A 23,110-nucleotide genomic window follows, 5' to 3' on the forward strand; every position below is an offset into this window, starting at 1 on the left:
TAGTAATTCACAACTGATACATGGCTCTCGACTTGCCATTGCTCCCTCTCTGACATGCCGTGTATCAAATGCGGACGCGGGAAGTATATTTTGTTGCTCTGCGTGTTTGAGTTCTGTGAGACTTGTTTATGTGTTGACAAGTTCGACTGCTTTTGGTATTCTGCTAACGGAACGGTGTTGTATGTGTACAAATTTTCAGGATAATTTAGTGAATGGAACCTTGCGAAATTTACGGGTCTTGAGCAGATGTGTTATTCGTTGTGTTAAAATAAACACATTAGCTAACACCGCACAACTGGCGTCCAACAGCGAGTCTGTGACAGCTGTTAACACCAAAACCGCGTTTCGTTTTAAATACTCATATTTTTGTTTTATGAGACTTATTCAGTCGCCGAATTGAGAAGTACATATATGTAGTATTGGCATAAACAAAAAAACTTTGGATACTAGTGACATGCACTAACTTAGGATATAGGAAAATACATCCAAATGCTTTGTTTTTCTAATATCACAATACCAATTTCATGCACAATGATCGGAGCAGAAAAAGGTTAGTGTTGCACGTTTGATAAACTACCTTTACAAACATAATTTTTATATTAACATGTCGTTGTGGTTGCTTGTAATTCCCAGTAACAATTGTGTATGTCGTTTAGTGTGTAATAACTCTGTTAAAACAAGTCAACTGATATTTGCAAATTGAAGTGCCAACAGTGAATGAAAAGGTAGGTTTCTTACGTTTTAACAAATACGAAGTGAAATTTTGGAAGAAACATTGTGTGCAGTCGGTAACATACATTTGTTAATCGCTCAAAGCTCGAACTACCTCCTGTTAAACACAGAGATCAGCGTTCTTCGCAATCAAAAGTGGTCTTGTAGGTCTATAATGAATCCAAAGCCCCGTATTTCTTTCGCCAACTCATATAGAAGGTAATCGAGAGACCGTTTTAGCTAATAGTGTTAATAGTAAACTGTCATTACCATTACATTTCAGCTTTACATCTATGCCACGAAAACTTATAATAATAACAATAATATCATCATTTATCATCATCGTTATTCGGTTTACTCATTGTGATCGGCGTAACGTCAATTCTTCATCCATTTCGTAAGTAACCGCAACTTCGAATAGATGTCTTCAACGTTTTTTAATGTAATGAAGCACATTTATTGCCTATAAATAACCTCACTATCTTTAGACCATTAAAGTAGTATGCATCAAATACACAATATAATGCACATAATTATACAAAACTTCAATGGATTGACTGGCGACATTAAAAGTTTATAATATTAATAATTACTTTTATAGTGTAGAAGGGGATAACCAGCCATAGTGTTTGTTTGCTTGTTTAGAAATATCTTTTATTCATTATTTATTTGTTTCTTGAACATTTAATACAGTGGTATAGGATGTGCCAAATACATTTAAGATATATTTACACGTTATCCAACATGTATGAAGTTGGTTTATATCAGGCAACAGTGGAGCAGAAAGTTACGGCCTTTCAAACTGGACCATCCTAGCATTCACTTCATAGACTCAGGGGAAACCAGTCAGGATGGCCATACCAGGGTTAAACTTCAGTCCTCAATAGTACCATGACATGGTACCACCTCACTTGTTATTTGCTTTACAAACAAACAATAAATAATGCAATAACATATCTAGAATCTACGGTTAGCTCAATCCATATGCAAGAACTATAAACAATAACCTACTTGAATGTGAAAACTTGTATAAGTTCTGAAAGCTTATTTAATAATTAGTGCCCTGTTATTTCATAGCTGTTAATTGACTTTGGCCATATGTAGTACAATGTATAAATCAATAGAATAGTTAAGGGTCAGGCCATGATATTGTATGCCACAAGCACTGAAATTCAAAAACCTTTTAATGACCTTAAAGCTTTGTGCTATATCGTTCAGAAAACTGTGTAGTTTCATATGCTATAGTCATTTTCCTTTTTAAAAAATTATTAGTGTGATTTTTTTTTTCTCACACACTTAGAAAAAATAAAATATTTTCTGTATTGGAAGGACATTTCATTTTTATTATTTGTATCACACACATTGTTGATCCTGTGACAAAATCTATGTGGGCAGTTAAGTTAGCCTAACAGGAATAGTACATTGGTATTGTTGTTGTTGTTGTTGTTGTTGTTGTTGTGGTCTTCAGTCCTGAGACTGGTTTGATGCAGCTCTCCATGCTACTCTATCCTGTGCAAGCTTCTTCATCTCCCAGTACCTACAGCAGCCTACATCCTTTTGAATCTGCTTAGTGTATTGATCTCTTGGTCTCCCTCTACGATTTTTACCCTCCACGCTGCCCTCCAATGCTAAATTTGTGATCCCTTGATGCCTCAAAACATGTCCTACCAACCAATCCCTTCTTCTAGTCAAGTTGTGCCACAAACTTCTCCCCAATCCTATTCAATACCTCCTCATTAATTATGTGATCTACCCATCTAATCTTCAGCATTCTTCTGTAGCACCACATTTCGAAAGCTTCTATTCCCTTCTTGTCCAAACTGGTTATCGTCCATGTTTCACTTCCATACATGGCTACACTCCATACAAATACTTTCAGAAACGACTTCCTGACACTTAAATCTATACTCGATGTTAACAAATTTCTCTTCTTCAGAAACGATTGCCTTGCCATTGCCAGTCTACATTTTATATCCTCTCTACTTCGACCATCATCAGTTATTTTGCTCCCTAAATAGCAAAACTCACTACTTTAAGTGTGTCATTTCCTAATCTAATCCCCTCAGCATCACCCGATTTAATTTGACTACATTCCATTATCCTCGTTTTGCTTTTGTTGATGTTCATCTTATATCCTCCTTTCAAGACACTGTCCACTCCGTTCAACTGCTCTTCCAAGTCTTTTGCTGTCTCTGACAGAATTACAATATCATTGGCGAACCTCAAAGTTTTCACTTCTCCATGAATTTTAAAACCTACTCCGAATTTTTCTTTTGTTTCCTTTACTGCTTGCTCAATATACAGATTGAATAACATCGGGGAGAGGCTACAACCCTGTCTCACTCCTTTCCCAACCACTGCTTCCATTTCATGCCCCTCGACTATTACAACTGCCATCTTGTTTCTGTACAAATTGTAAATAGCCTTTCTCTCCCTGTATTTTACCCCTGCCACCTTCAGAATTTGAAAGAGAGTATTCCAGTCAACATTGTCAAAAGCTTTCTCTAAGTCTGCAAATGCTAGAAACGTAGGTTTGCCTTTTCTTAATCTTTCTTCTAAGATAAGTCGTAAGGTTAGTATTGCCTCACGTGTTCCAACATTTCTACGGAATACAAACTGATCTTCCCCGAGGTCCGCTTCTACCAGGTTTTCCATTCGTCTGTAAAGAATTCGCTTTAGTATTTTGCGGCTGTGACTTATTAAACTGATAGTTCGGTAATTTTCACATCTGTCAACACCTGCTTTCTTTGGGATTGGAATTATTATATTCTTCTTGAAGCCTGAGGGTATTTCGCCTGTCTCATACGTCTTGCTCACACGATGGTAGAGTTTTGTCATGACTGGCTCTCCCAAGGCCATCAGTAGTTCTAATGGAATGTTGTCTACTCCCGGGGCCTTGTTTCGACTCAGGTCTTTCAGTGCTCTGTAAAACTCTTCACACAGTATCTTATCTCCCATTTCATCTTCATTTACATCCTCTTCCATTTCCATCATATTGTCCTCAAGTACATCGCCCTTGTATAAACCCTCTATATACTCCTTCCACCTTTCTGTCTTCCCTTCTTTGCTCAGAACTGGGTTGCCATCTTAGCTCTTGATATTCATACAGGTGGTTCTCTTCTCTCCAAAGGTCTCTTTAATTTTCCTGTAGGCAGTATCTATCTTACCCCTAGTGAGACAAGCCTCTACATCCTTACATTTGTCCTGTAGCCATGCCTGCTTAGCCATTTTGTACTTCCTGTCGATCTCATTTTTGAGACGTTTGTATTCCTTTTTGCCTGCTTTTAATACATTGGTATTAAAAGAAGGAATTTGGTATGTTTGTCAAAGACATAAAATTTCCCCAAAAATTCTAAATGTCCTTCTGTAACAAATTGTTGACATAATTTCAGTATAAAATGTAATGAACAGTTAATATAAAATTTTCTTTTCCATAACTTCCAAATATAAGAGTATTATGATGTCGTCAGTAGCATAAATCCACATGAAACACGACTATTTAATAAATGTTTAATTTGTAAAACTTGTTATGGAAGGACATTTGTTATAAATGTCTATTTGAGTTTCCCTCTAAAAATCAAACCAGCCACTCACAGCATGTCTTTACCTAGCTAGCCAATGAAACAGTTGTGTCAGATGTTTTCCCTCCAGTTTTCTGGTCTCTCTCTCCATTGTTGTACAGGTTTCAAGCGGCTGTTCATGTTGGAAGTGTAAATTTGCTGGTTGTAAAGGTTGTAAACAATTTGAAAGTAAGTATTAGTTTAATGTAAACAAAGTTTGTTTATTTATGCATAAGTCTGAAACATTTTTTCGTATAAGCCTGATTACTTCAAAAGCCTGAGTGAAGAATGTAGGCCCGCATCTCGTGGTCGTGCGGTAGCGTTCTCGCTTCCCACGCCCGGGTTCCCGGGTTCGATTCCCGGCGGGGTTAGGGATTTTCTCTGCCTCGTGATGGCTGGGTGTTGTGTGCTGTCCTTAGGTTAGTTAGGTTTAAGTTGTTCTAAGTTCTAGGGGACTTATGACCACAGCAGTTGAGTCCCATAGTGCTCAGAGCCATTTTTGAAGAATGTAGGCTATAATTCAATGTGCTATATAAGCAAGTGTATCAAATATTTACATTCTTGAGGGATCTTGTTAATATTGTTAGTATTTATCTGACAACTTGCGAATATTTTTATAATTATTAACAGTGAAGAAATATTGTAGCCTACTCTGCAGAGGCTAGGTGACATTGTTATGTGCAACACTTTTAAAAACACGTAAAAAGAATTTCTCAGTTTTTTGACTTTGTAATTTTTAATTTATACCCTAAACAAACACGACATATGTCCGTCGTTGGCCATTCGTGCAGCCAGACGGTGTGTCATTTGTCGTGCCTGTGGAGAATGCGGCATTGTGGTTGCAGCTTAGCTTGTAGAGCACGTGACTGCTAACACAGGCAGACCTGCCATTGGTGGAACAAATGATGCTTGTGACCAGCCTGGAGTAGGTGCGGTCGGAGGACACACGGGGTAGGTCTGTTAGAGGGATACGAGTCGAGGGGTCGGGAGCAGGTGTCGTGTAGAGACAGACGAGGATACCGTGTAGGCAGGGTGGGTGGCGGAATACCACTGTGGGAGTGGTGCGAAGGATAGTGGGTAGAATATTCCTCATTTTGGGGCTCGACGAGATTTAGTCGAAACCCTGGTGAGGAGCGTGATTCGGTTGCTCCAGTCCTGGTGTTCAGTTATGGGGCGAGTGCTCTCTTGTGGCCAGAGTGCGGGTAAGTGGGATGTAGTAGGTCGCCGGAGAGACGAGGCACGGGAGATCTGTTTCTGTAAAAGGTTGGGAGGGTAATTAGAAGGCCTCAGTGAGACACGTGATATATTTTGAGTGAGACTGCTCGTAGGTTAGGAGGTCAGTCGAACATCGGGAAAGGTAGCGTTCGGACACTGGCATTGGGGATGTTAGTGTAGAGGGAAGTGACATTGAAAGTGATGAGCAGGATGCTGTGTGGTAAAGAAACAGGAATTGTGGAGAGTCTGTGGTGGAAATGGTCGGTGTGTTTTATGTAGGTGCGTAGGTTGTGGGTAAAAGGTTGAAGGTGTCACGAGTGCAGAGGTTCTTTCTGGTGGGCACAGAAACCGGCCACAATGGGTTTTGAGTTTATGGACATTAGGAGGTGTGTAGAAGGAAGGAGAGTGGGTACAGAGAGAGGTGGGGGAGAGTGAGAGAGAGAGAGGGAGAGAGAGGTGGGGAGGGGGGGCGTCTCTGGGGAGAGATTCTGGGATAGGCCTAAGAGTTTGAGGACTGACTTAAGACCCTGTTGGATTTTTGGAACGGGGTCACTTTGGCAGGGTTTGTTGGTGGATGAATCTGACAGCTGGTGTAGTCCTTGCGGTTCAAAACCGCAGTGGTGGAGCCTTTGTCAGCAGGTGGGGCTATAAGGATGGGATCAGATTTTGGGTGGAGGATTGCGGTTGTGTTCGCAGATGTAAGGTTAGCTTCCACGTCGAGAGACTCGGGGGAATGACGGTGAGGCGAGGTTCGAGGTTAAGAAATTGTGATGTTAACAGGGGTGATTTGAGAGTAGTGGGGGATGTAGGAGTCGGGGGCAGTGTTCGGCACTGACTTAGAGGCGAGTTTGGTCGGTAGGGTGGTGGCTGTAGGTTCCTGGAGGAGGAGGGAAGTTCGGCACGACTGAATTTGGGACTGGGGCAAAACATAATGCCTTTGGAAAGGACCGAAACTTCTGTGGGAGTAAAGCTTTAGGAGGAAAGTTTCGTGACTTCTTTTTAGTAGTTAACAGTAACATTTTTGTCCAAGAACCTAGTAAGCTGCCAGGATTTTTGCAATCGGGAAGGAGGCGTTTGGTTATGGGACAAACCGTTATATGTGGAGTAATAAAACTTGATGTGTTACTCTTCCAGACATGCGCCTTGAATTATTAAGTGTTTACTGTAATGATTAAAAGAGGGAGTAGCTGGCAAATAATCTTAAGATTTATATGTTTTGTGATACCGGAGACCCGTGGGTAGGAGTGTGGAACACCTGCCTTGTAGTGTGCAGAGGTAACCACTCACTATATATGGGACTTTGAGGAGCAGGCTGACAAGGGTGAAGTCAATTTGTTCAGATTCTAGCTTTTGCTAATAAAATGTCTTTGTAATTATCTCGAGCGTGTGCTCAGAATTGAAGTCCCTTGCCGTTATTTTAATGGAGAAAGTGCATTAGATTGTGCTTTTCGTGTAGCCGTTGCGACGAATAATAATCGAATTGTATATTTTGCAGTGGCAGCGACATGTGGTGTCGTGAGAAAGAGGCCGTTCGTGTCCTGCATCAGACTGAATGGAGTCCCCATTCTTCCACCACTAGTAAGTAGCTCTTTCCTTAATAATTTGTTAATTCTTTATAATGGTGTTTCAGTTTGATGCTGTATTACAGGGTAGCCACAATTTCTGGAAATCTGGGAATTTCAAACATGTCGTGGGGGGGGGGGGGGTGTAGAAAAATCTCATTTTTGTCGCAGTAGATGAAACGGTTTGTTTACTGGGATGCGGTGCACCGTCGCTGGCTGAGTATGTGCGCTGCTTCCCCGCTCCCTCATTCTCACTGCTTCTCCCCTCCTACCACTCCCCTCAGCTTGCAGTCAGTGCTGCCACAGAGTCTTGCCGACTAGTGGCAGGGAGGCGTGAGGAGTGGTTTATTCGGATCCGATTCTCAGAGACTGTCGAAGCGGTGGCCGGAGACGGCAGTTGTGTGTCCGTGAGTTGTCTCCGAGTGATCGTGTGAATGTATCTGTGCTCTCATTTTCTGACAGAGCCTGTGGCTGAAAATCTAGTTGTGAGAGTGTGATTGTCTTTCCTGTGTGCCTGTCTGCGGCTCCGCAATCATCTTTACAGGGATTTGTCACCGATTCTCGGGGTATTCGAGCAAGTTATCTGCCGTGCGGATCGATCACCCCGGTCTCGTTTCGTCGACACGGTGTTTGTGACGTGTAAATAACTTTCCACACGAATGGACTTGGAAAAGATAGGCTAAAACCGCAGGCTATTTTTGTGGGTGTACCCAATGGATCAGGCCTGCAGAACTGAAGCCCACAGCTTGTCACTAATGTGCAGATCCTGCCTGCTGTATCTAGTCTCACCGATCGGCCCGCAGGCTGGGTCTGTTTGTGTGTGACTTAATGTAGTGGATTTTTACGGTTATTCCACGGACCTAGGACTGCAGTGCTCGTCGGCAGGCTGTTGGGGATATGTGAACAAACATTTTGTAGCGTGCTTAGTGGCGCACAAGATATGATGTTCAGAGTGCATTAGACTCTGTGGAATATACGTGTTCCGTGTTTGTTGATGGGGCAACGTAATATAATTTTGTTGTCATAATATACACTCCTGGAAATGGAAAAAAGAACACATTGACACCGGTGTGTCAGACCCACCATACTTGCTCCGGACACTGCGAGAGGGCTGTACAAGCAATGATCACACGCACGGCACAGCGGACACACCAGGACCCGCGGTGTTGGCCGTCGAATGGCGCTAGCTGCGCAGCATTTGTGCACCGCCGCCGTCAGTGTCAGCCAGTTTTCCGTGGCATACGGAGCTCCATCGCAGTCTTTAACACTGGTGGCATGCCGCGACAGCGTGGACGTGAACCGTATGTGCAGTTGACGGATTTTGAGCGAGGGCGTATAGTGGGCATGCGGGAGGCCGGGTGGACGTACCGCCGAATTGCTCAACACGTGGGGCGTGAGGTCTCCACAGTACATCGATGTTGTCGCCAGTGGTCGGCGGAAGGTGCACGTGCCCGTCGACCTGGGACCGGACCGCAGCAACGCACGGATGCACGCCAAGACCGTAGGATCCTACGCAGTGCCGTAGGGGACCGCACCGCCACTTCCCAGCAAATTAGGGACACTGTTGCTCCTGGGGTATCGGCGAGGACCATTCGCAACCGTCTCCATGAAGCTGGGCTACGGTCCCGCACACCGTTAGGCCGTCTTCCGCTCACGCCCCAACATCGTGCAGCCCGCCTCCAGTGGTGTCGCGACAGGCGTGAATGGAGGGACGAATGGAGACGTGTCGTCTTCAGCGATGAGAGTCGCTTCTGCCTTGGTGCCAATGATGGTCGTATGCGTGTTTGGCGCCGTGCAGGTGAGCGCCACAATCAGGACTGCATACGACCGAGGCACACAGGGCCAACACCCGGCATCATGGTGTGGGGAGCGATCTCCTACACTGGCCGTACACCACTGGTGATCGTCGAGGGGACACTGAATAGTGCACGGTACATCCAAACCGTCATCGAACCCATCGTTCTACCATTCCTAGACCGGCAAGGGAACTTGCTGTTCCAACAGGACAATGCACGTCCGCATGTATCCCGTGCCACCCAACATGCTCTAGAAGGTGTAAGTCAACTACCCTGGCCAGCAAGATCTCCGGATCTGTCCCCCATTGAGCATGTTTGGAACTGGATGAAGCGTCGTCTCACGCGGTCTGCACGTCCAGCACGAACGCTGGTCCAACTGAGGCGCCAGGTGGAAATGGCATGGCAAGCCGTTCCACAGGACTACATCCAGCATCTCTACGATCGTCTCCATGGGAGAATAGCAGCCTGCATTGCTGCGAAAGGTGGATATACACTGTACTAGTGCCGACATTGTGCATGCTCTGTTGCCTGTGTCTATGTGCCTGTGGTTCTGTCAGTGTGATCATGTGATGTATCTGACCCCAGGAATGTGTCAATAAAGTTTCCCCTTCCTGGGACAATGAATTCACGGTGTTCTTATTTCAATTTCCAGGAGTGTAATTTGGTAGTCAAATGTATTAACATGTGTTGTGCGAATAAAGCGTAAGTTCATTTTGTCCCTTAAATAGTAGTTACCTGTCATTTAGCTGCGTTAATCTGCATAAACTACATCAGGTTATGGGCCCAGGTACTGGATTAAAGCGAAATAATAAGCTTTAAGGTGACGTGTATTTGCGCAAAAGGTGCGCGGAAGTTCGGTTAAACTTGGATTGTGTACGCTATACGAAGAACAAAATAACTGTAAAATGAATACAACTCAGATACTGCAGAGCGGCTTGTTGGGCACGAAAATTACACGACCTAGAAATTTGCCGTTGAGGCGTATTTGCAATCGGGTGACTAATGGGACGTTGTAAACGGTAAATTGGCACCTACGGAATCAAGTTTAGCAACTGAGGATTGGAAGGCGAAATCAAAACTAATCCTTTTGATTGATCCAGTGAATTATGTTCGCATAGAAAACGCTACGTCACCAAGGGAGGTATGGGACAAACTGAAAAATGCATTTGAAGATGGTGGTTTAACCAGAAAAGTAGGATTACTTCGTGAGCTGATAACCAGAAGATTAAGTGTAAAAGCGTGGATGAATATGTGAATAAAATAATTTCAATCTCTAATCGTCTGAGGAATATTGGTTTTGAAATTGCGGATGAATGGATTGGAACTGTATTGTTAGCTGGACTACCAGAGAAATATTTGCCAATGATTATGGGTTTGGAAAGTTCCGGAACATCAATTACAGCGGATAGTGTTATAGTATGATGTTCAGTCGAGGACTGACATTGGAATTTCCACAGTTGACAGACCTAAGTTAAGGTGTGAACCCGCAGGAAAAGTGGATCTCAATTTGCTTGTGAATGGGGAAAACGAAATTGTTACTGCTCGTGATGTACATTGTGTAAAGAATATTGCAACTAATTTGTTGTCAGTAAGCGAAATAGTAAAGAAGGGTAATAAAGTTATCTTCGATATAGAGGGAGCCTAAGTGATAGACTCTTGTGGTGATATTGTAGCTACTGCAACTAATGTAAGAGGTATTTGCAAAGTGAATACAGTTCAAAATACTGCTGAAACAGGAAATCACTCTGTCTATGCTGCAAAAGATTTCTTGTGGCATAGGAGACTTGGACATTTGAATAGGAAAAGTATGACTTTACTGAAGAATATAGCAACTGGGATGGAAAATTATGGAATGAATAATGTTCAATGTTAGGTATGTTTGCAAGGGAAGCAGGCTAGATTGCCATTTAAATAGAGTCAGAGCAGATCTACCGAAGTCTTGCAACTCACACATTCAGATCTCTGTGGACCTATGGAGAATGAATCCTTAGGAGGTAGCTTCTATTTCCTGACATTCATAGTTGATTTTTCTAGATACATGCTTGTTTATTTTATAAGTAGTGAGGACCAAGTAAATGATGTATATTTTATTTATTGCAAAATGGTCGAAAGACAGACTGGGAAGAAAATTAAAATTATTAGATCAGACAATAGATCAGAATATGTAAACAGACGGTTTAAGAAACAGTTGAATGGAATGGGTATTAGGCATCAGACTACAATTCGCTACAGTCCTCCTCAAAGTGGAGTTGCAGAACGAGCCAACAGAACCACTGTAGAAAAGGCAGGAAGTATGTTAAGCGATGCTGAGCTATGTAAGTGTTTTTGGGCAGAGACTGTGTCAACAGCAGTGTATTTAATTAACAGATCACCTACCAGAGCTGTGAGACACAAGACACCGTACGAAGTATGGACTGGGAAGAAACCAGGTCTAAAGCACTTAAATCTTTGGATGTGAAGCCATGGTTCAGATTCAAAACCATTAAGAGGAAAGTGGAGCGCAAAATCTCAAAAATATATTTTTGTTGGCTACTGTGAGGATTCAAAAGGCTACAAATTTTATAATCCTGTGAATAAGAAGATAATAAGTAGTAGAGATGTAGTATTTTTGGAGGATTATAGACCTAAAATAAAGGAAAGTAGTCAAAGTGATACAGTAATGCAACCAAGCATAATGTGTGATAGTGCTGAAACAGAGATGGAAACTGAAACAGAGGAAGACAAGAATAAAGAGGAAGCTGATGCGCTACCCGAGAATCAAATTGAGGAAGAAGATTCAACAGAGGAAGTCAGTTTAAGGCGGTATACACGTATAGCAAAACCAAAAGAATATCCAGATTATGAAATATATGCTGTCCAAACAATCAACAATGAACCAATCACAGTTGATGAAGCTTTAGCAAGTTCAAATGCTCAAGATTGGAAAAAGGCTATTGAAAAGGAGCTGCAATCTTTTGTGGATAATGAAACATATGAATGGGTTGACATGCCTGAAAATAAAAAGTCACTAAGAACAAGATGGGTGTTAAGTATTAAAAAACCTGAGAGTGCAATACCAAAATTCAAAGCAAGACTGGTAGTTAAAAGGATATTCCCAGAAAGAAGGAATAGATTACAATGAAACTTACTCACCAGTGGTGAAGTATTCATCATTAAAATTCCTTTTACCTCTTGCAGTAAAGGAAGACTTATTAATTCATCAATTGGATGTGAAAACAGCCTACCTGAATGGAAGACTGAAAGAGGAAATATATGTGATTCTACCTGATGAAGTTAAGTGACCCTATTAAGGGAAAGGGAGAATTCGGTGTTTGAAGAAAGGCATATACGGATTAAAGCAAAGTGGCCATTGCGGGAATAAATGTTTGCATAAAAGGCAGATCCCAGTATATATTATAAAAGGAGCAACGAAGAAATTGTAATCGTGGCCATATGGGTAGATTATTTTTTATTTTAACCAATAGTGAAAGCCAGATGTTCTTTTTTAAAGAACAGTTATGGTCAGAATTTAATATGCACGATTTAGGGGAAATTAATCAATACTTAGGCACGAAGATTCTACGAAGTGCCGACAGAGAACCATATGCGACTGGAACAGAAAAGGGAGGTAACGACAGTGGCACGTAAAGTGCCCTCCGCCACACACCGTTGGGTGGCTTGTGGAGTATAAATGTAGACGTAGATGCAATCGACTACTGGGTGGGTATCGCAGATGTTAGTGCTAATTTTACTGGATACAATTTCCTTGCAGGTAACTGCATCAATTGCTCAAAGCCCGGATGTGATGGAATTTGCTGTCTTTAATGTACAATGTGAACGGCAGCGGTCTACCTTAGACGTAGCAGCCATTACTCCAGCGTCTGTGGAGGACTCTTTGTCCAGGAGAGAGTGCTCGGCCTCTGACCTCCCTGTCGGGAAATTTTCATTGCTGTCACAAACCCGGTTCGATGCACTCTGGTAACAGATTTTCCTCAGAAGGTATCAGTGTGGTTTCGCAGTCCTCACTCGCAATAAAACTGCTTTACTGTATCTTCACGTGGGCAGTGGGTTCAGTTGTCCCACTTCAAACACTCTAGCCGCAGGTGCTGGTTATATTGGTTATGCTGATGGCATTTCTATGCAAATGAGGTGCCATTTACGATACTGGACGATGCAGGAGGTAGTGTGTGATGTCGAGGTGTCTGTTTCTAAGGAAACGGTAGTAGAGTTGAGTGCTCGTACAGAATGTACCACTGCTGCCTTTCACAGTTATTGTTTAGTTGTCCATTAAATACAACAGTAAGTACGAGCAACTCTGGGATGAACACCACAAATGTTTCTACAGTAACGATGATGTACAAAGATAGCTGTATGTCTTTGCACTTAATTTATTCTCGAGTCCCCCCCTGCGGGTCCGGGGTTTAGAATAGGCCCGAGGTATTCCTGCCTGTCGTAAGAGGCGACTAAAAGGAGTCCCTCCCCCTCAAGGGGGTAGTTAGCGCCTGCGTCCGGAGACGGACGGTTCCACGACCTCTATTTGCGGTCATTTTGCTTTTTCACTTCTCGTTTCTTCCTTCCTTTGGTTGGTTCCTTTCTTTGCTCTTCTCCACCTCACTGTCTTCCTTACACTTTCCCCTGCAAAATCTCCTTGCCCTCTCATTGCCTTCTTCTTCTTGCCTTCTCATTGCCTTCTTCTCATTGCCTTCTTCTCCTTGCCTTCTCATTGCCTTCTTCTCCTTGCCTTCTCTGGTCTCCGCCTCGGCGTTTGAGACAGTCTGTCCTCTCTCTCTCTCTCTCTCTCTCTCTCTCTCTCTCTCTCTCCCTCCCTCTCTCCTTTTTCCTCTTCTTCCTTCCTCCCTGTGCGCGCCTGAAGGCCGACCCACGCATTTGCACGCGTAGCCGGTGACGGGGTAACGCGTAATTCCCCACCCTGGGTAGACATGTAAGGCACGCGTACCCCCTGGTAAAGGCCAGGCCCGGGGAGGGGTGATTGCCTGAGCTGATGATACCTTCTGACCATGCCGATTGGTCCCTCCGTCTGTTTCTCGGGAGGTGTGACCTGAGGTGTAAACATTCACCTAAGGCGGGAGTGCCCTCTGAGAGGGTCCCCACAAGGAAGGAGCGCGCCATCGGAGACGCTGGCAATCATGAGGGATTCCTCCGCAATGGATTTCACTCCATCTCTCTCGACTTCTGCCCAAAAACGGAAACGTGACCAGCTACCAGTGACAAAAGTACTACCGCCTGCCCCACAGTTCCTCGTCGTTTCTCAATCTGAGGACGGAAAGGATTTTTCCTCTGTCAACCCTTTACTTATCCAGAAGGGCGTCGATGCCATAGCCGGATCTGTCAAATCTTGTACCAGGTTGCGTAACGGTACCTTATTACTCGAGACTGAGAGCGCCTTTCAGGCACAAAAACTGCTTCGGGCCACACTCCTGTACACATTCCCTGTCCGGGTGGAGGCTCACCGAACTTTGAATTCGTCTCGTGGTGTGGTCTATACTAGATCCCTCGACGGCTTGACTGACGAGGAGATTCAATCTTTCCTCGCTGAGCAGGGCGTGACGGCTGTCCATAGGGTCATGAAAAAGGTCAGCAATGACCTTGTACCGACCCGGACACTTTTCTTGACCTTCGATATTGTTAAGCTGCCACCGCGCATCAAGGCGGGCTAAGAGGTCATTTCAGTTCGCCCCTATGTCCCGACACCTAAGCGCTGCCACCAGTGTCAGCGTTTCAATCACACTCGACAGTCTTGTTCCAATGCGGCTAAATGTGTCACTTGTGGCAGGGATGCCCATGAGGGTGACTGTCCACCTCCGTCTCCTCGTTGTGTGAACTGTCAGGGTGACCATGCCGCATCCTCCCGCGACTGTCCTGTCTATAAGGAAGAACGCTGTATCCAGGAAATTCGAGTCAAAGAGAAAGTGTCCACCTCGGCTGCTCGCAAGCTATTGGCTAGTAGGAAGCCCACGCTGCTCCCAGCGGGGAAATACAGCACTGTCCTCGCCTCTCCTCGGACTACCCGGGAGGTAGCAACCCAGACATGCGATCTGACCTTCAGCACCACGGTCGTCCGTTCGGCCAGTGCTAAGATCGCGCGGTCGACGTCTCCTCTTCGTCCCATCACCCCACAGACACCAGCCCCTTCATCAGCTTCTGCTAAGACGAAGACCCAGAAGTCAGATGCACGGGCCTTCAAGAAGGAACCGTCCCGTGCAGACTTCCTACGTACCTCGACCTCCCAGCCTTCGACCGGTACTTCCACCAAACGACCTTCCAAGAAGGCTAATAGGAAGCACAGTTCTCCTTCTCCGCCACGGCGCATTTCTTCTCCTGCGCCACCCAGCGGTTGCTGCCCCAGGCCGTCCTCCGTTTCGCCTGGCCGCACCGCTGGTAGCCGAACATCTGGCCGTTCACCGGCGGAGGAAGCTCCCCCTCCCGGCCATCTTCCCAAGATGGCCGATGAACCTATAGACCCAATGGACGCTGACTGTCCGCCTACTGATAGCGGCGGCAGTGCTCGCTCGAAGCCAGGCCCTCAGCGGCCTTCGAGGTGACCCCTTCTTTCATCTTCTTTTTTTTTCTTACGATGGCACTTATTCACTGGAATATTCGCAGCATTCGCTCCAACCGAGAGGACTTGAAGTTGCTGCTCCGCTTGCACCGTCCGCTCGTCGTAGCCCTCCAGGACACGAAGCTACGCCCATGCGATCAAATTGCCTTGGCACACTACACCTCTGTGCGTTTTGACCTACCCCCTGTGGTAGGTATCCCAGCTCATGGAGGGGTTATGTTGCTGGTCCGGGATGATATTTACTATGATCCCATCACGTTGCACACCGGCCTGCAGGCAGTTGCCATCCGCATTACTCTCCCCACTTTTACATTTTCCATTTGTACCGTTTACACTCCATCGTCGTCTGCCGTTACCAGGGCAGACATGATGCAACTTATTGCTCAGCTACCTGCACCATTTTTGTTAACTGGAGACTTCAATGCCCACCATCCCCTTTGGGGCTCTCCAGCATCCTGCCCGAGGGGCTCCCTGTTAGCAGACCTTTTCAACCAGCTCAATCTCGTCTGCCTCAATACTGGCGCCCCTACTTTTCTTTCGGACACATCTCACACCTATTCCCATTTAGATCTCTCTATATGTACTCCCCAACTTGCACGCCGGTTCGAGTGGTATGCACTTTCTGATACATATTCGAGCGACCACTTCCCGTGTGTTATCCATCTCCTGCAGCATACCCCCTCTCCGTGCTCATCTAGATGGAACATCTCCAAAGCAGACTGGGGGCTCTTCTCTTCCAGGGCGACCTTTCAGGATCAAACCTTCACAAGCTGCGATAGTCAGGTCGCACACCTCACGGAAGTCATTCTCACTGCTGCTGAATATTCCATCCCTCACCCTACTTCTTCTCCACGTCGCGTACCGGTCCCCTGGTGGACCACAGCATGTAGAGACGCTTTACGTGCTCGTCGACGTGCTTTACGCACCTTTCACCGCCACCCTACAGTGGCGAATTGTATCAATTATAAACGGTTACGTGCACAGTGTCGTCGTATTATTAAAGAAAGCAAGAAAGCCAGTTGGGCTGCTTTCACAAGCACCTTCAACAGTTTTACTCCTTCTTCTGTTGTCTGGGGTAGCCTGTGCCGGCTATCTGGCACTACGGTCCACTCACCAGTTTCTGGCTTGACGGTCGCGAATGACGTCCTTGTGGCCCCTGAGGCTGTCTCCAATGCCTTCGGCCGCTTTTTCGCAGAGGTTTCGAGCTCCGCTCATTACCACCCTGCCTTCCTCCCCCCGCAAACAGGCAGAGGAGGCTAGGCCACCTAACTTCCGCTCCTCGAATCGTGAAAGTTATAATGCCCCATTCACCATGCGGGAACTCGAAAACGCACTTGGCCGATCACGGTCCTCCACTCCAGGGCCTGATTCTATTCATATTCAGATGCTGAAGAACCTTTCTCCTGCGGGTAAAGCTTTTCTTCTTCGTACTTACAATCACATCTGGATTGAGGGACATGTTCCCGCATGCTGGCGCGAGTCTATTGTTGTCCCGATTCCTAAGCCGGGGAAGGACAAGCACTTGCCCTCCAGTTATCGACCCATCTCGCTTACCAGCTGTGTCTGTAAAGTGATGGAGCGAATGGTTAACTCTCGATTGGTTTGGCTGCTCGAGTCTCGACGCCTACTTACCAATGTACAATGTGGATTTCGTAGGCGCCGCTCTGCTGTTGACCATCTGGTTACCTTGTCGACCTTCATTATGAATAACTTCTTGCGGAAGCGCCCGACCGCGGCTGTGTTCTTTGATTTGGAGAAGGCTTACGACACCTGTTGGAGGGCGGGCATTCTCCGCACCATGCATACATGGGGCCTTCGCGGTCGCCTCCCTCTTTTTATTCGTTCCTTTTTAATGGATCGACAGTTCAGGGTACGTGTGGGTTCTGTCCTGTCAGACACCTTTCGCCAGGAGAATGGGGTGCCACAGGGCTCAGTTTTGAGCGTCGCTCTCTTCGCCATAGCGATCAATCCAATAATGGATTGCCTCCCAGCTGATGTATCAGGCTCCCTTTTCGTGGACGATTTTACCATCTATTGCAGCGCGCAGCGTACGTGTTTCCTGGAGCGCTGTCTTCAGCGTTCTCTTGACCGTCTTTACTCGTGGAGTGTCGCCAATGGCTTCCGTTTTTCTGCCGAGAAGACGGTCTGTATTAACTTCTGGCGCTACAAAGAGTTTCTCCCACCGTCCTTACGACTCGGTCCCGTTGCTCTCGCATTCGTGGAGACAACAAAATTTTTAGGTCTTACATTTGACAGGAAACTTAGTTGGTCTCCACATGTGTCTTATTTGGCTGCCCGTTGTACCCGTTCTCTCAATGTCCTCCGTGTTCTCAGTGGTATGTCGTGGGGAGCGGATCGAACCGTCCTACTTCGCCTATATCGGTCGATCGTCCGCTCCAAGCTGGAATATGGGAGCTTCGTATACTCCTCTGCACGGCCATCCATCTTACGCCGCCTCAACTCCATACAACATCGGGGTTTACGACTTGCGATCGGAGCGTTTTATACTAGTCCCATCGAGAGTCTTCATGCTGACGCTGGTGAGTTGCCACTCACCTACCGGCGCGATATACTGCTCTGTCGGTATGCCTGTCGGCTACTGGCAATGCCCGACCACCCGTCTTATCGTTCCTTTTTTGATGACTCTCTCGACAGTCAATACGGGTTGTCTGTCTCTGCCCTGCTACCCCCTGGAGTTCGCTTTCGTCGCCTCCTTCAACACCTTAATTTTTCACTCCCTGCAACCTTTCGAGTGGGCGAGAGCCACACGCCACCTTGGCTCCAGGCTCAGGTTCGCGTCCACCTTGACCTCTGCTCGCTCCCGAAGGAGGTTACCCCCGGTTCAGTCTACCACTCCCGTTTTCTCGAACTTCGTTCGAAGTTCATTAATATGACCTTCATTTATACAGATGGCTCTAAGACCACTGACGGGGTCGGGTGTTCTTTTATTGTCGGGGCACAAAGTTTCAAATACCGGCTCCATGGCCTTTGTTCGGTCTTCACAGCTGAGCTCTTTGCCCTCTACCAGGCTGTCCTTTACATCTGCCGCCACCGACATTCTGCATATGTCATCTGCTCCGATTCCCTGAGCGCTATCCAGAGCCTCAGTGATCCGTACCCGGTTCACCCTTTCGTGCACCGGATCCAACGCTCTCTTCAGCAGCTGTTGGACGTCGGTTCTCCAGTTAGCTTTATGTGGGTTCCCGGCCATGTCGGTATCCCTGGGAACGAAGCTGCAGATGCAGATGCCGCGGCCAAAGCTGCGGTCCTCCAACCTCGGACAGCTTCTTGTTGTGTCCCTTCGTCAGATTGTAGCAGGGTAATTTGTCGGCGCATTTTATCGCAGTGGCATGCCGATTGGGCTGCTCTTACAGACAACAAACTTAGAGCCCTGAAACCTCTTCCCGTGGCTTGGACGTCCTCCTCACGCCCTTCTCGGCGGGAGGAGGTCGTTTTGGCCCGGTTACGAATTGGCCACTGCCGGTTTAGCCATCGCCATCTGCTGACGGCTGCGCCGGCGCCGTTCTGCCCATGTGGGCAATTGCTGACGGTCCGTCACATTATAACGGTCTGTCCGGATTTTGACACCCTGCGTCTCGATCTTGGCCTGCCATGTACTGTAGAAGCCATTTTAGCGGATGACCCACGAGCAGTTGCTCGCGTTCTTCATTTTATCAATTTGACAACCCTCTCAAAGGACATTTGATTCTGCTGTTTTCCTTTTTTAATCCTATGCCTGTCAGTCTGTCTTTTATCGTGTTTTCCGTTTCGTTGCTGTTTTATACTTGTGACCCGCGGTGCATTCCTCACGTAGTCTGGGCGCTAATGACCGTTGAAGTTGTGCGCCCTAAAACCACAAAAAAAAAAAAAAAAAAAAAATCTCGAATAATTTACTTTTGATTATAAATATGCACGATTTTCAGTTTATAGGCCATTGGCAGCCATACGTTATTTACATTGATATTTATGACAAATATGGTTTTGGACAGTTTATCAGCTGAGGAATTAACGTATTGTGTCACACCTTTGACATTCTCGGGTGGAACAGTCTGAAAAGTCCGTAAGAGTATTGTACGGTACGTTGTGCTCGGACATAATTGTTAAGAAAAAAATTTGTATGTTGCACCATTTCCGAGTTAATTAGCATTGCGTGTGCAAATTCGAATGTCCTTTGAGAGGGTTGTCAAATAGTGTCAGTTGTTCTCGTGGCACAGGTGATAGTGCACGAGACTTCCCGGACTTTGGCTCGAGCTCGATCCTTACCACTGTCACGTGCCCAATTTTTGTATCTCTCTCTTGTTCGGCTTTAGGAAACCGAACGCAGAACACGTTTGTCAACTCCTCTCTGGGGGGTCGCTCTAATTTGAGCACAAAGTGGTTCAATTGGCTAATGTCGATGCCGATTAACTCGGTAACGTCACTATATAGTGAATATTTTCGTAACCGTTATTTCTCAGCACAACACAGCTTGCAACACTCTTACTAGCTATTCAGGCTGTTTTTGACCACCCTCTATAGTTTCCCTTTTTATAGGTATCACTTCCTTTGTATCATTTCTAGTCAAATCTAATTTATTAATACCTTTCAGTGTGTCATAGTTCCTCTTCCATAATACGTATTTACTTTAATTGTTGTTGGTTGTTATTTTCAGCTGGACAAAAGCACCAAAACAATGGCAATGGAAGCAAAGAACAGGGCATTGCAGTTGGAAATGCAGCTTGGGTGGACTGATGGCTACCGAGAACAAAAGTGTGCTGAGAAGTTGGCAGAGAAAAGGAGAGAATGTGCGGTTAGCTTGTCAGTTCAGAACGGTACGTGCGGCAGAGGTCCCGGAGATGCGAGCGAGGCTTTCCCGCAGTGTACTTGTGGTGGAAAAGGACATCACATCTCGAGGAAATTTACCTCCGCACCGTGTCTGACGGACGGGTCACCGAATGCCGTGCCGTGGAAGTCGCAGACGGGCAGCTCTTCTGCCAGAAGGTCGACGATCCTTCCTTTCTCTCAGTCTACGGCGTCGACAAAAGTTTTGAGAAAGTGCAGTTCTGCAGAATACCTGCCAGTGAAACGGCAGAGCGAAAATAAGTCAGATTCGGAGTGCGCTCGCTGTAGGTGCGTCAGAGAACCCGATCGAGCTGTCGTATCTAGCAGCCGGTCATTTTCCTCGGAGCAGCAGAGAGCCAGAAATTCCAAAGTCAGTTTGCCAGCTAAGGTTTGTGACAGAAACGGGCCACAGATCACATACATGAAAGGCGGGGGTGTCGCATCTGCAGAGTCCGAGCTCTCTCTCGTGTCGGCGTCGCCCCAGAAGAATGACCCGAGTGACAATTCTGCTTCTGACTCCACGTGGGCGGTGAGCTTCTACAGACAGCTGTTCCCCCTGGAGAACGAGGACAGGAACTTCGACTCCGACTCGTCAGACGAGGTCGACGGGAGCCAGCCGCCGGGGACTGGGGGCTCGGGAGGCGGCTCGCACAGCGCGTCGTCGGACTACGTCACGGCACGGGAGAGCGGCGTGGTGCTGCTGGACATCCCGCCCACCCCCGGTGCCGACGACAACCGGAGCGGCGGCTACCGGCTCGTTCGCCAGGGCTCGTACGTCCTGGATAAGCCCAGCGAGGCACTGTTGGACCACCTGAAGAAACAGAGCACGGGTGAAACTGGGCTTCATCAGCCTGTCAGACCTACGAAAGAATCGTCAGTCCAGACAGAAATAGATGGTAAGTCAGTTTTTGTTCTTATGTAATCTGTTTGCTGTAGTTTTTTTTGCAGGTATCAGTTGGTACTCCTTTATGTGTAGCAATTGGAGATTATATGTGATAGTTCCCAAAATATGAATTTTGATGGAAAGTGTTGGGACCTCCCCTGCTCCCTTTGTTCCTGTTGTGACTTGCCGATTTTTCAAAGTGCCACTGCGCAGTTACGCGCGTCCTCTACATGTGGCGCTGTCTGCCAGCCGTGTAGCAGCAGCGCCACCTAAGTGGCCGGCCAGCCAGCGGCCGCTAGACTTGGACTCAGTTATGATTTGACTGTTAAAGTGTACACACATCTTACTTTGTTTACTTGATCTGTGACTCTCGTGTATTGCGTCATCCTTGAAATATGCTTGTTCAATTTGAAGTTATAACAGCTCCATTTCTTTCGCTGATCTTTCCTCTTCTTTCTTCCTTCTTCTTACCGCAGCTATATCGCAGGGTTTTCAGTGCAGAAATGTAGTGAGAAGGGGCACGTGTGTTGTGGTTGACGATATTGTAGTGCTGTGAGGGAGCATTACTCGTGCCTCTGGTTTGAGGAGACTGACGACTGAAGTACAAACATTTCTTAAAAGAAAAACAGGTATGTGCTCTCTTTTCTTTTAAAACTATAAATAGTAGCGTAGCTAGTACTATATATCGTTCTACTAAACTGAATAAGCGTGGCACCATTGATGGTGTTTCAATCTGGAAAGAAATTTATTATACCAGTTAACTGAAATTAAAAAAAAAAACTCATCCAATCCAGAAGTCACTCACAGTTAAAGTAATCAGTTTCTGATGTGTATTTAGTGGTTGTTAACACTTAAAAGATAGTTTCAATAATTCTATCTCTGTCCGTTTATGAGTTGCTAAGCAAAGTATCAACAAGCTGACTATACAATGATTAATATTTCTCATATCCCGACAGTAAATCGCTTCTCGTCTGCGTTAGTAATCAAGACGATTACTATGCTGCTCATATAAGTCTTTGATAGTTATTATCAAGCTAATGTCTGTAAATTGCGGTTAATGTTACAGAATCACACAGGCTACGATAATGCCCGATATCCAGCCGCGTATCTTAAACTCCTTCCCCCATGAACCATGGACCTTGCCGTTGGTGGGGAGGCTTGCGTGCCTCAGCATTACAGATGGCCGTACCGTAGGTGCAACCACAATGGAGGGGTATCTGTTTAGAGGCCAAACAAACGTGTGGTTCCTGAAGAGGGGCAGCAGCCTTTTCAGTAGTTGCAGGGGCAACAGTCTGGATGATTGACTGATCTGGCCTTGTAACATTGACCAAAACGGCCTTGCTGTGCTGGTACAGCGAACGGCTGAAAGCAAGGGGAAACTACAGCCGTAATTTTTCCCGAGGACATGCAGCTTTACTGTATGATTAAATGATGATGGCGCCCTCTTGGGTAAAATATTCCGGAGGTAAAATAGTCCCCCATTCGGATCTCCGGGCGGGGACTACTCAAGAGGACGTCGTTATCAGGAGAAAGAAAACTGGCGTTCTACGGATCGGAGCGTGGAATGTCAGATCCCTTAATCGGGCAGGTAGGTTAGAAAATTTAAAAAGGGAAATGGATAGGTTAAAGTTAGGTATAGTGGGAATTAGTGAAGTTCGGTGGCAGGAGGAACAAGACTTTTGGTCAGGTGATTACAGGGTTATAAATACAAAATCTAATAGGGGTAATGCAGGAGTAGGTCTAATAATGAATAAAAAAATAGGAGTGCGGGTTAGCTACTACAAACAGCATAGTGAACGCATTATTGCGATAGACACAAAGCCCATGCCTACTACAGTAGTACAAGTTTATATGCCAACTAGCTCTGCAGATGATGAAGAAATTGATGAAATGTATGATGAGATAAAAGAAATTATTCAGGTAGTCAAGGGAGACGAAAATTTAATAGTCATGGGTGACTGGAATTCGTCAGTAGGAAAGGGAGAGAAGGAAACATAGTAGGT

The 23,110-nt window shown here is 45.9% G+C and overlaps 1 protein-coding gene across 1 annotated transcript in view; it reads left to right on the forward strand.

The window, feature by feature from the left end:
- The first annotated feature begins 325 nt into the window (after window positions 1–325).
- The window catches only part of LOC126215228 (uncharacterized), a 99,154-nt gene continuing 76,369 nt past the window's right edge, over window positions 326–23,110 (forward strand). The window contains exons 1-3 of the mRNA XM_049941895.1: window positions 326–550; window positions 6,982–7,064; window positions 20,055–21,120. Of these exons, the coding sequence (XP_049797852.1) occupies window positions 490–550; window positions 6,982–7,064; window positions 20,055–21,120 (1,210 nt within the window). The 5' untranslated portion in view covers window positions 326–489. The remainder of the gene's footprint in view (window positions 551–6,981; window positions 7,065–20,054; window positions 21,121–23,110) is intronic.

This window comes from Schistocerca nitens, chromosome 12, assembly GCF_023898315.1.
Source record: "Schistocerca nitens isolate TAMUIC-IGC-003100 chromosome 12, iqSchNite1.1, whole genome shotgun sequence".
In the NCBI taxonomy this organism is placed as follows: domain Eukaryota; kingdom Metazoa; phylum Arthropoda; class Insecta; order Orthoptera; family Acrididae; genus Schistocerca; species Schistocerca nitens.